Raw genomic sequence first — 13890 nt, forward strand, 5'->3', positions numbered from 1 at the left:
CCAATCCACGCGCAAGTCTTGACATCTTGACCCAAGATGTCAAGGTCTTCATCGAAATCGATGGACAAACAACTTAAGGTAGCATCATCAGTGCTGTCATGCTATCCATTCATTAACTACTTTGTTAATGAAACGTCTGCAAGAAAACCATCAAGCTCAGAGAGCATCAAGGAGTCTTGGTTGAGTTTCCCATTGAACGTCCTACAAGCAGTCAAAGTTGATTCTCCATCTGGAGGTTGGTTCCCTGTCACCACAGAATGTCTTCTCTCTTGGCATTCCCATATTGGTAGTGGCAACAGAATGGAAGGAAATTTATATCAGCCCTTTGCAACCATTTTACAGGAAATAAAAGTAAAAAAAACACACCAGTCACTGAAAAGGGAAAAGGGGGGAAAAAGCCCTCACTTCCTGCTGGATCTCTTATTCCTTTCATAGACTTGGGCTTCCCCATTGCTGGGTCCATTTTAATGGGAGGAAATGCATAATCTTCTATATAAATAAAAATGTAAATGTTCGTTTGTTCAAAATCTTAAATCTCCGAAAGTTCTTCACCGATTGCTTTGAAATTTTGACACAACGTTGCATTCCAATACGCGCGTGTTTTTATATACCTACTATTATATAGATGTCACACCTGTGACAGGTAAAAACATGCTTTTTTTGAAAAACAGCGCCATCTGTTGGACGTAAAAGCAACACACGCTAGCATTGTGAAATTAAACATTACAAACGTGCGCTTTCTCTTTTCTTTCTTTTCCATTTAACCAGACTGAGCCACAGCAACGCGTGGCCGGGTACAGCTAGTAAATACATAAGTAGACATGCACACGGTTGTGTTTTGGGTTCCCCTTTCATAGCAAAGCTGTCAAGCCATAGATACAGAGAATTCAAGCTGTTTAACATTGTCTTTATCTCGATGCAATATTTATAAAGAAGAGTCATGTACACTGGGCTGGTTAAACAAAGTGCTTATGTTTGAAACACATTCACGGGTAGCAATGCCAAGTGTTGGGAAAATATTTAGGGATCCAGCAATAATGTAAGTGGGAGGGAAGGAAGGAAAATTGGTATTCACTGTAATCTCTTTTTTTCCTGTTGAGTCTGCATGTTTTCAGATGATACTTATTTTGTGTTTAAGGGTTGCATCCTGTTTCTCTTTCTATTGTCTGACTCTTTTTCCTGCACTTAAGTTGCTAAGAAGATGGGAGAGAGAGGAAGAAAATGAGTGGTGAAGGATGGAGAGGCAGAAGGAAATAAATGCATCCTTCTTAGCTGTGGCTTTTTATTGCTTAACTATTTGAAGCTTCTGGTGTTAAGCTGTAAATAACTAAAGCAACGAAGTGAAAGAATACCATACATTATTTGACAATGCAGTTGACTCTGCCTACATTCTTGTATGTGCATATCCTGAAAATACGACCCTTTGAACTCAGTGGGGTTGTCCTAAGCAAATAGATGTAGAATTACTCTTTTAGTGTTAGCGTTTAGGGCAGGTTAAAGAATGTTTGATGATTAGCCAGGAGTGACAGCAACTTTGCAGGATGCTTTTATCTGTCTGTCTATCTGATTTCTATAGCTGCCCATCTCATCAAACAACAAAATTTTCCCATCAGTTGCCAGTTTCCTAGGTGAAAATGCATCAAACTGCATTCCAGGAGTATCCAAACATTTGGGACTGGGGACATAAGTACAAGGGTGAGGAGGGTACATGGTTAGTGGAGCCGTTCGCAAAAAAACCCCGGTTGCTTCAGGAGATATACATATTCATAATATGGGTGCCAGGTTAGATGTAACCAATCAGAAAGCATTTGTTAGTCTGGTGGACTAATCTCAACCTTGTCTCAATATATTCTGGAATGACCTCTGGAATGACTTACCCTCTGGAATGACCTACCCCCCGACCTACGTACAACTGCGGACCTGCGCCTCTTTCGCCAAGTCTTGAAAACCCATCTATTCCATGCGGCCGGCCTGGCGTAGTTTTGATTGGGTTTTGGTAGGGGGTATTTTAGGGGGTATTTTATAGGGGGTATTTTAGAGCAGGCTTTTTATTTAATATTTATTGTGATTTTTATTATCGCCTGTTCACCGCCCTGAGTCCCGTAAGGGAGATAGGGCGGTATATAAATTTTAATAATAATAATAATAATAATAATAATAATAATAATAATAATAATAATAATAATAATAATAATAATAATAATAATAATTTCCTAAGTCATTTTTTTCAGTATCATTGTAACTTAGAACTGTCACTAAACAAATGGTTATAAGTTAAGGACTATATCTGTATAGGAAACATTCAGATTTTCTTGATGGTACCCTTACAAAAGCATTCTAATTAATAGCCTGCAAATCAAAGCTTCTACTGAAGCTTGAGCGTTAATTGTGCTTTCTTGTTTAATGATAAAGCATATTGCCTCCCTCTGCCCCAAAATATAGTATAAAATAGTCCAAATTTCACAGAATGTCATGTGAAGATGCCCAAAGCTCTTGAGTTTTGGTAACTCACCAATCTCATCATTCTTCCTTCTCATCCCCCCTCATCACTATCCTTTTTTTAATTAATTGAATTGTGAATGTTAATTTTAGTTTGCTGTAGGGTCCATGGCTGCTGCCTTCTCAGCCTCTAGATTAATTTCAGCTTCACTGAAAATCTAAACTATTTAGAGATAACAGCAGAGAGTCCTCAAGTCTCCTGGAGTCTGAAATCACCCATCGGTGAAAAAATGAGAACAGGTTCGTGAGGGTGAAAGAAAAAAGCCTATAAAATTCCTAGGATTCCTCAGAAAAAAGGAGACCCCCACCTGCGTAGATAGGAAGGAAATCATGATACCTCTGTGGCATTCTTCAATGACATTGCATTAACTTTAACGGCATTGCAATTTTTCATAGTTAACATGAAGACAAGGAGAGAGGCTCTGGTAAAAACGGAATGCAGCTGGTTCAAAGGGTGCATAAAACGGAGTCAGAGGAAAAAAACGTGTCAGTGGCTGGACTGTATTCAATCATAGTCCTATTTCTGACTGGTGCTTATAATAAACAAGGGTTGGATTGTCTTGATTATGCTCTGATTTTCTTCAAGGAAGTCTTACCTTTTTCCCACTGATTCAGCAAGGCAGTTCTTGCTACGTTCTCATGTCCTTTAGAAACAGCACCATCTACCGGTTGACGTCTATGTTATGAGCAATCAAATTTACAGTTTCTTGGCTGTGCAGGCAGCTGGAGTTGTGAATTGGTTTCTGAATGAGAAGGAGTCACATTTTGTATCCATCTCACAAACAAGGAACAACTAAGGCAGGGGTGTCAAACTGCTGGCCTGCGGGCCGGTTGCATCATGCAGAGGTCACGTCCCACCCCAACTCCGGCAATGCAAAAAAAGTCACGATGCGTCACGGCATGTCATGTGACGCGGCGAGTTTGACACCCCTGAACGAAGGGATTAGATATATCGTGACTCTATAAAGACTAATCTAATTTCTCTCAGTTCCTGTTTCTGTTTTATGTTCTTGATACTTGACAAGTTTAGAATGCTTAGGTTTCATCATCATCATTTGATGCGGGTTACAAAGATTTGCGTAGCATTTTGCGTGCTCGATGGTTGGACTGAAAGATATTAGCTCTCTTTTCTGTCAGAGTTTATTCGTGGTTATTGCGGTTCTCAAAATACTTGCCTAACTGGGTATTTTAGAACAATTCATACGGACAGTTTGCAGCTCAGGACTCGGTAAATTATTGAAATGTTAAGACCTGTAAGAAGTCCCCTGATTTTATCAAGATTTATTTAGAAGAATTATTAGAGAGTTTGGAATATATATATATTCTCAATTCTTTGCCAAGACCAAGCTGAAAAATGATTATGGGAAATGAAATCCAGCCATCTAAGAGGTATTAGTTTGAGGAAGGCTGGGTATTGAAATTAGCCCACTTCCTTGCTCTATTAAGTATTTACACTCAAGTGCTGAATAAAATTTTGTTTGTAAGCTGTTTCATTAATTTTTTTAAAAAAATATTTCTTTTACTATCCAGACTCATTGCATCACACTCAAATAATTTGGAGGAATAACTTTCAAAAATATAATCTCACAGTCTCCCAATTTCTAGCGGGATCTTTAACCATTACACCAAATTGGTTCTCGTGTCTTAAAAACTCCTTAATGCTACTTTATTTCCAATTCCATATACATCAAAATGTATTTCCTTTTAGGCTGATTCTGTGCTACCCAGTTATCAGTCTCGGCAGGATCCAAGAATTTGTATAACAATATTATGAATTTCTGTAGCACCTCCCATCAGGTTCTTGATCAGGTTCTTGATCCTCAATGCTTCATACTCTCAGTCTGATCTGTGTTTTACTTATTTTCTTTGCCAGAATGAACGTGTGATGCAGGTTCTTATAAGTAAGGCTGTTGTTTTTTTTACTTTTTCAGGTGCTACCAGAGAAATTGGCTCTGCTTTAACTAGAATGTGTATGCGACATCGAAGCATTGAGTCCAAGCTCAGGCAGTTTTCAAGGTGAGTTATGCATGTTGCCAGTTGACAATCTGGAAATAGAGTTTCATTAGATTCTGGATGGCATTCAGAATTTAATTGGTATTCAGTCTGTTTCATTCAGGAGCATATTAAGCTGTTTACTGGGGCTGACTTCCAGCCAACCTCAACTTTTTTGTTGCCGGGATCACCCTTTCATTTTCTCTTACTGTACAAATTGGGCTTTGTAAAAGGGAAAATGTAACGATGGCTTGCTCTGTATTTTCAAAGTAGTAATTCCTGTTTCAGACATTACTGTAACTCAGCAGTGAGTGAAGAATGGCAAAATGCACAATTTCCATATTTGAGAACATTTGAGAACATGCAAAAACATGTTCCCCCTCTCTGGGGTTATTTCTGGTAACTCTTGAGTAAATTGGGGAGTTGTTCTTGTGTGATGATTATAAGAGATTGAGTAAAAAAATTAGGGAAGTATTGCAGCAAATCTAAATTGTGCTTTGTCGTCACAAAAGCAAGGATGCACAGATTGAACCTCCCTAGAGTTTTGGATTTGGCTTGTATCTTTCTTGCAGAGATGCCACAAAACTGTCATTTTTTTAACGTAGCAGATGGGGAAAATTATCAGATAATGGCAAATCATAATATTAACTATAAGTAATTGAATTTAGATTACACGCCTGTGTAATTAAATCAGATTTAGCATTTGATTTGTCCTGGTAATTTCTTTGTCCTGAGCACTCCTATTTGCAAACCCACCACTGAAAGGTTAAGTGTGGTTTTGCTCACCCCTTTTGCATTGAGTGGCCTTGGGCTAAACCAGTATTTTTCAACCTTGGCAACTTTAAGATGTCTGGACTTCAACTCCCAGAATTCCCCAGCCTCTCAGTCTCAAACAGCCTGTCATTTACTCCATAGGCAGCCTTGAGGCAATACCTGAATCCTTTCTTACAGAATTGCTAAGCCTGATTTATGCAGTTGTGATTGAATTGGACTGAGGTTTTTCTAATTTCTGGACTTTTGGTTCGTGTGTGGGAAAAGCGTGCCCTTAAAAGGCTTAGAGGGAGATTCAGATTGGTTCCTTTTCCTGCAGGATTTGATTCCTCTTTGTGTTTTCTCAACAAAATTAGTGCTTTAATTGACTGTCTGATAAACCCACTTCAAGAGCAGATGGAAGAATGGAAGAAAGTGGCCAATCAGCTGGACAAAGACCATGCAAAAGGTAGTTACATGGAAGCGGGACTGGGGTGTGGTGTGGGGCAGAATTTATAGAATAATATGAATAGAGAGCATAGGCAATAGCCTTAAAAAACAGAAGGATGTCAGTCCAATAAAACAACCAGCTTACCCGATGGGATTAGCCCACCCCACTCATACCAACAGAAGGGACATGCTGCAGTAACCATCAGCCAAAGAAGTAAAGCTTTTTCTGCCATGGCTCCCCCCCCCCCAAAGAACATCCTGCCCCTTGAGGTCAGATCTGCTCTCATTCTTCTGGCCTTCTGAAAGACCTTGAAAACATCGCTGTGCCAACTAACCTGGGACCCAATGGGGGTGTGGTACATTGGAGGTGACTGATTCACTACACAATACCCCATCTCCTCTCTGTGCACGCTTTACTTGCTCTGTCACCATTCTGCTTAATTTTATTTTATTTTAATTTTTAAACTTAAGATCTTTATTTTATTCTATTTTTATTCAATATCTATAAGCCACCTAGAGTCGCCTTTGTTGAAATGGGCAGCATTCAAGGTAGGTAGGTAGATAACTAGATAGATAGACAGACAGACAGACAGACATAGTCCTTGACTTGCGACCACAGTTCAGCCCCAAATTTATGTTCTAAGTGAGATAATTGTTAATGACTTTTCTTGCCACAGTTGTTAAATGAATCACTACAGTTGTTAAATTAGTAACGTGGCTGTAAAATGAATCTGGCTTGTTCTTGTCAGAAGGTCGCAAAAAGTCATCCACATGATTCCAGGACAGTGCAACTGCCATAAATATGAACCAGTTGCCAAGCATCCAAATTTTGATCACGGGACCACACAGGTTGTCAAGGTTCCAACTGATGAACCCAACTGAGTAAGCACCAACAAGACGATCCAATCTCTTTTTATGCAAAACTTTATTGAGTACATCATTTCGGCACAAATGAAAGCAAAACCAACTCTGGATATTTCCCGCTCAAACCACTATAATTAAAATATACAATCCTCCCTCCCCTTGTTAGTGTAGGTCACATTGTCCAATCAAGTCTTGAAATATTGTTATGGGAAAGTGTCTCTGTGAGTTGGCAACGTCTGTTGAAACGTCCTTGGTTCCCACGGCTTGACTTCTTGTTCTTAGGAACCTGCATTCCCCTTCCCTCTCTCCTCCCCCCTAGCGTGTTGACAAGCTGAGAAGCACTAATGGTGGCAATATCATGCGAGCGCTTCAAACTTGACACAGGTGCTACTATAGTCATAAGTGTGAAAAACAGTCATAAGTCACCTTTTTCAGCACCGTTATAATTTTGAACGGTCATTAAACAAATGGTTTTAAGTCGAGGCCTACCTATATATAGATGTCAGAACTACTTTGATCATAACAGCTAGGGCAGGGGTAGGCAACCTTGGCTCTTTTATGACTCGTGGACTTCAACTCCCAGAATTCCTGAGCCACCATGCTGAGGGGAATTCTGGGAGTTGAAGTCCACGAGTCATAAAAGAGCCAAGGTTGCCTACCCGTGAGCTAGGGCAACAGAATCTTGCGAGTCTGAATGGTCTTCTCTCCTCCCTCACATTCTCTCCTTGTGAACGAAGGAGGGGCTTGTCTAATACATTTTCTCAAGTTATTTTCTTGACCCCGCTTTTCTGTCCCCTGCAGCTTTTCTTCCTGTGTCCTTCAAGGCCATTTGCTATTTCCCCTACAGGTTGTTAAAATCTGCCTGCTCAGGAGTTCCTTCCTTTCAGACAATGGCTCCCACAATGTTAACAGTAACATTCCCCAAACAGTTATTGCTGAGGCAAGTCTTCAGCTGTCTCAGAACACGAAACAATAGTCTTCATATACAAGAAGGCACATTCCTGCAGGATATTAAGAAAAAAAAATCCTAACAATGGAAACTGTTTAACAACCCAGCCAGTTGCCTGGTGCTGGGCAGGATAAGTTGAAACCCTGATATTGTCCCCAAATCCACTTTTTGCAGCAGAACATCAAAGGTACATTTGGGTGACATTTAATGAGATGGGAAGCAGATAAAAATTACAGTGTAGGCCTTAAAATATATCCTGTAGGAATGTCATATTTCAAGTAGCAAACCTTTCAAAACGTCCCTAAAAATACTCCTCACTCACATATTGACAAGTTACACTCAAATTGTGGCCTTTAGGATCACAATAATTGGTCCACCATCTCTCTTATATCTATATATCTATATTATCGATAGATAGATAGATAGATAGATAGATAGATAGATAGATAGATAGATAGATAGATAGATAGATAGATAGATAGATATAAGAAAGGCTCAAAAATTGGATAGACATTTATTGTAGATGCTATAACCTGGATTCCTACACTGAGCAGTGAGTTATCCTCCATGGTCTTAACATTTTCAACATTATGATTAAGCACAATAGCTTCTGTTAATAATGTGATGACCTTTTTTTAAAAAAAAACCAGATTTTGTTCTGATCACACAGTTTACGATTTAGCCTCTCCTATATGCTGTGTTTACGCACATGCTCTATACTAGTGCTCCCCATCCTTTCTGTGTTGGTGGCCCGGAGGGAAAGGGAGGAGCAGGAAAATGTGTGTGCGCATGCACAAAATGGGCACACGGTGGTGGCACTAGCGCCCATGTGCGTGCACAAGTGGGCTGCACGCACCCATGGCGGTGCTGGCACCCACGCGTATGCGCAAACGGGGCCATTAGCATCTGCACGGCGGTGCTAGAAACAGCCATTCCAGTGGCTCACAGGCCACACACCGGTACTGGGTCGCGGCCCACAGGTTGGAGACCCCTGCTCTACACACACACACATACACACAATCACACACACACAAACCCAAACACATCTGGCTTTTTAAGCATCTGCTGAGATGAATGAAGTCTCGAGTCCATATTGTAATAAAATTGTCAGTGTCTAAAGTGGCACAAAAATATTGCTTGATTTGTCCTATATTTTGTTTTTGGCTACGGGAGGATATGTATGTCATTCAAACTGCTGGTCAAAAAGAGTCCTGCTTGTTCCAGATCATAAATTGATTAGTACCGTGACCTTATTCTTCTACATAAAAAAGGAAGGCATGGCAATCTGTTGCAATTGCTTAGAATCCCTTCTGTGATTACTTATGACCCCTGTAACCTCAGTTGATTATGTTTTCCTATTCTTTCTTGACCTTCGTTTGTGCAAAATGTTAAATGCATTAGGCCCTTAAAATGAAAGTTGCTTAAGCTTCAATCTCGTGTAAGCTTACCTTGGCATAAACCCACTGAATTCAGCATAGCTTATGCTTACACAGTACTACTATTAAAATCCTTCTCCAACATTGCTTAACTTGAGTTTCTAGCACCATTGCCCATCAAATATGTTTATATACAATCTCTCTCTTGCTCTCACTCTTTCTTTGCAGAATACAAAAAAGCGCGCCAGGAAATAAAAAAGAAATCTTCAGATACCCTGAAGCTTCAGAAGAAAGCAAAGAAAGGTACGGTTCTCTCATTTTTCCTTCACTGTCTTGATAGAGACCTGATCAGAAGGTTCCACTTTTATCCCAAAGCAAAATGTTGCAAAAATGTGACTCCATATTGCTGTTTAGCTGGCTTTCAGTTCCTCATCTGTGATCAACCCTGAGTTTGTTGAACTTGCTAGACAGAACTATTGCTTCTCAGTGGAATGCAAAATTGGACAAAAAGCAGGTATCACTTAATTCCAGAGCCACAAGACCTTATTAGTACATTTGAAATTTAATGGAATTAGATTATGGAAGTGCACCCATTCTTAAAAAATGAGAATAAACAAACAAATAAATAAATCAAGTTTACTGCTCCAAAGACATTGAAGACATAAGTCTAGGACTGCTGGAGGCCAGAGAATGAACACAAAAATATTTTTTCATACCAATTTAATTTTAATCTGCAATTCTGGGACCATAGGAGTGCTTCTTGCAACATCAAAGGCATGTTGTTTATTCAAAATTGAAAGCTGTATTTGTATATTATGATTTCTTAATTAGAATAGAAATGCTACCGAGAAATAGTAAGTTAGAAAATTATAGGGACATCTCCTCCTCCTCCTCCTCCTCCTCCTCCTCCTCCTCCTCCTCCTCCTAGTATGTCACCTTGGCTGGATAATTCTTCCCTTCTGTTTCAAGAAATTGGTGAGCCTGTGAAACATTGGGGAAACAGGACACAACATTTTACTCACAAAAAAAGGAAAGAAGACTTCTTCAAGTAACACATACATTTTAGTATTTAAATGCTCCCACTTGGAGCCCAAAAGTGATTGGCTTGCGAGTTATAACTGTGAAGTTACAGAATACAGAATATCCAGAGTTGGAAGGGACCTTGGAGGTCTTCTGATCCAACCTCCTACTCAATCAGGAGACCCTATACCAGGGGTAGGCAACCTTGGCTCTTTTGTGACTCGTGGACTTCAACTCCCAGAATTCCTGAGTCAGCATAGCTGACAGGAGTTGAAGTCCACGAGTCACAAAAGAGCCAAGGTTACCTATCCCTGCCCTATACCATTCCTGTCCAATCTCTTCTTAAAAATCTCTTGTGATGGAGCATCCACAACTTCTGGAGGAAAGCTATTCTACTGATTAATTGTTCTCACTGATAGGAAATTTCTCCTTAGTTCTAAGTTGGGTATCTCTTTGTTAAGTTTCCATCTGTTACTTCTTGCCCTGCCCTCAAGTGCTTTGGAGAATAGATTAACTGCCTCTTCTTTTAGTTTACTGACGTAGCTTCTGAGAATCTTCCTGTGATTGCAGAGGGATCAAAATGTAATATAAACAAACAAATAACAGCTTCTCTTTGCAAAATTAATCAATCTGTTGAAAATCACAGTGTTGGACAGCAGTAGGAAAATTACTGGAATGCAACAGTTATGCTGACTGCCACATAATATGCTGGAAACCTGTTTATACATTTAACAAGATTTTTACACTTTCCCAATTGATCTCTGAATGCTTATAAGGTTATAAGCCATGGTGGTGTAGTACTTAGCAGGCTAATTCTGCTGACTGCCGGCTGCCTGCAGTTTGGCAGTTTGATCCTCACTGGCTTAAGGTAAACAGACTTCCATCCTTCCAAGGTGGATAAAATGAGGACCCAGATTATGGGGGGGCAAGATGATGACTCTGTAAACCTCTTAGAGAGGGCTGTAAAGCACTGTGAAGCGGTATATAAGTCTAAGCGCTATTGCTATCAAAACAAAATCTTTATATAACAGTGGTACACAATAAAAGCAACTGTTCATTCTTGCAAGGCATTCAGATTGTTAAAAGACAAATTTAAAATTTTTGAGTTGACTCTAAAATCAGAAGTGAGGGTACCAGCTGAATCTCTGGGGTTGATGTACTGGTAAAATCCTTTTGATGTTCCACCTTTAGCTTGTGCTATTCCTATGGTCAATGCTTTTGGATTGCTGGGAATTTATTTGATCTGGGCAGAATTCAGTGTGGTTAAGGCAGTAGAACTGCAAGAAACCCTTGCTTAACAACCATCCATTTAGCAACTATTCAGAGTTACAACAGCACTGAGAAAAGCAACTTATGACTGTCCTGGCATTGTAATATCGCCATGATCCAGCACTTGGGAACTGTTGTGCATTTTACAATATTATTACACCATCCTGCAGTCACAGGGTCACTATTTGCAACCTTTCTAGCCAGTTTCCAACAAGCAAAGTCAAGGCAGAAGCCGTTTAAGGCCGCATGTCATGGTCACGTGAGCCTCGCTTAACGACTACAGCCAAAAAAGGTTGTAAAATCAAGTACGGTCACATAATGACACAGCAGCAGATTTTGTGTTCCGTATTGTGGTGGTAAGTTGAAAACTACCTGTAATTCACACAGATGTTTTAACAAATTTTCATCAGTAAACCACAAATACATTTTAATGATAGGAGTTAGTGCCTTGGTTTGAAGTCAGTTTTTCCACTGAAAACCCTGCTGTTCTAGGTTCAGCTGCCGGAAGATGGCTTGTAGAGTGAAAAACTACTCTGAGGTTATGGGGTAGGGAGAACAATTTCCATATCTCCTACCGCAGGCTGAATATATGTGGTTCTCTGAAAGTTGCTGACCTAGCAGCCTCCAGAATCCTTACAATCAATCATGCTTGTGAATGCTCCTAAGAGTCCAAAACTACAGTATGCTAAGATATATTTTTTTTAAACAGTATTGTTTGGGTCCTGATGTAGGATTAGTTCTAGAGCAGTGTTTTTTAAACTTGGCAACTTTGATGAATGGACTTCAACTCTCAGAATTCTCCAGCCAGCTTTGCTGGCTGGGGAATTCTGGGAGTTAAAGTCCACACATCTAAAAGTTGCCAAGTTTGAAAAACACTGCGCTAGAATCTTGTTTGAACAGAAATTACATCCTGGTAAGTCCTCAATTTACATCCACAATTGGGAGCAGAATTTCTGTTGCTAAGCAAAGTGGTTGTAAGTGAGTCGCGCTTGATTTTATGGCCTTTTGGTGTTGTTAAATGAATCATGGCAGTTGTTAAAGTGAATCACGTGATCATTAAGTCATTGCTGCTTTCCCGACTGCAGGGGTCTTCAAACTTGGCCCTTTTATGACTTGTGGACTTCAACTCCCAGAATTCCTCAGCCAGCGTGCCTTGAAGTCCACAAGTCATAAAAGGGCCAAGTTTGAAGACCCCTGCCCTATTGATTTTGTTTGTTGAAAGGCAACTGAGAAGATTTCAAATGGGGATCAGATGAGCCCAGGGTGCAGCAATCATGGTAAATACATGCTAGTTGCCAAACACCCAAATTCTGACCATGTGATTGTGGGGATGCTGCAACGGTTATAAGCATGAGGACCAGTTGTAAGTAACTTTTTTCAGTGCCATTGTTACTTCAAATGATCACTAAACAAATGGTTGTAAGCCAAGGACTACCTGTAATATATTGAAACTAGCACAAAATCTAGTGTACGCAAGTTCAACGCTGTAAATCTAAAAGCATATTTTGAGAAGAATTTTCAAATGTTTAGTTGTTAACTTTCTTCTCTCTTATGCATTTTTTTCCAGCCCAATTATTTTTTAGGTCAGCTGCTGAACTAGACTTTTTTAAATGGTGGGCAATTAGAGTATCCCCTCCTATCAAAAAAGAGTAGCAATTTTGGATGTTGTTGACAGATGCAAAGAAGATTATAAATGGGGAGTTATTTTACTTTCTGGCAAAGCATTTCCAAAAGTCTTCAACAGAAAGTATCTCACTGGAAAAATATATTGTCCATGGCAAAGTTCTTTTTGTCGGTGGCAATTCAAAAACAGCATCTGGAAGTATTTGTAGCTAAAAATGAGCAACCTCTTTAAAACCCATTAAAGAAGAAATTAATTTGGGGGAGGAAGGAAGAAAAAAGAGGGAATCTACTTTAAGTCGGCGCAATGAATACCACTGCATAGCATCTATCACAGTTTAAAAAGCAGTTGCTGAAGATGGCATTGTGAATCAAAAACAAAATAAAGAAGACGCAACGGTGTTTGTGGCATCAATTCTTCACAAGCTTCAGTAAAGAAAAAGGGGAAACAAAGTGAAAATACAATACAGGCACTCCTCGGCTTATGATCAGTTGCTTAGCAACCATCAAAGTTATGATGGACACTCGCAAAGGTACTTAAGACCCAGTTTTAAAATTCTGCCTCCCCAGTCATGTGACATTTTGGGTGCTTGACAGCTGATCCCCATTTACAGCCGTTTACAGAGTCCCTGAGTCACATGGCTGCAATTTATGCCAAAACCCAGCATTTACTTCATTTTTGGCAAAAAAAATACCCCATAGCGAACAATGGTTTCATTTAACCCTAGTCATTAAATGGTTAACTTAAGTGGTTTCATTTAACCACTTAAGTTAACCATTGAATGTCTACGGTCAAAAAAGATAAAATCAGGTCAGCCCTGTGATGACCCACTTTGCAACCATCACGACTTACAAATATAATTGGTAGGCTTCATGACGGTTGTAAATCAAGGACTACTTATCTCTTAGGTTTAAGCATGGGTTTTTCTAGATCTGTAAAAATATAGTTATGGCAGATTTGCGGTCAACTTCAGAAACTATTTCAGTTGTTCCAAGAATACAAAACGTGGGATAAAAAATTTAAAAATCGTACACAATATAGAGAGAAGTATCTGGTCAGCTCCATTTTGTTGGTTTAGCGCCGATGAAGTGTTATAAAGG

At 39.6% G+C, this 13890-nt stretch overlaps 1 protein-coding gene across 3 annotated transcripts in view; it reads left to right on the forward strand.

The window, feature by feature from the left end:
* Window positions 1-13890, forward strand: part of MTSS1 (MTSS I-BAR domain containing 1) — a gene marked incomplete at its 5' end in the record, with an annotated part of 117911 nt that overhangs the window by 70376 nt on the left and 33645 nt on the right. For all 3 annotated transcript variants that reach the window (XM_015811715.1, XM_015811713.1, XM_015811714.1), the window contains 3 exon segments: window positions 4431-4515; window positions 5619-5710; window positions 9109-9183. In XM_015811715.1, coding sequence (XP_015667201.1) covers window positions 4431-4515; window positions 5619-5710; window positions 9109-9183 — 252 coding nt within the window.

Source organism: Protobothrops mucrosquamatus, unplaced genomic scaffold (assembly GCF_001527695.2).
Source record: "Protobothrops mucrosquamatus isolate PMUCROS unplaced genomic scaffold, P.Mucros_1.0 scaffold47, whole genome shotgun sequence".
In the NCBI taxonomy this organism is placed as follows: domain Eukaryota; kingdom Metazoa; phylum Chordata; class Lepidosauria; order Squamata; family Viperidae; genus Protobothrops; species Protobothrops mucrosquamatus.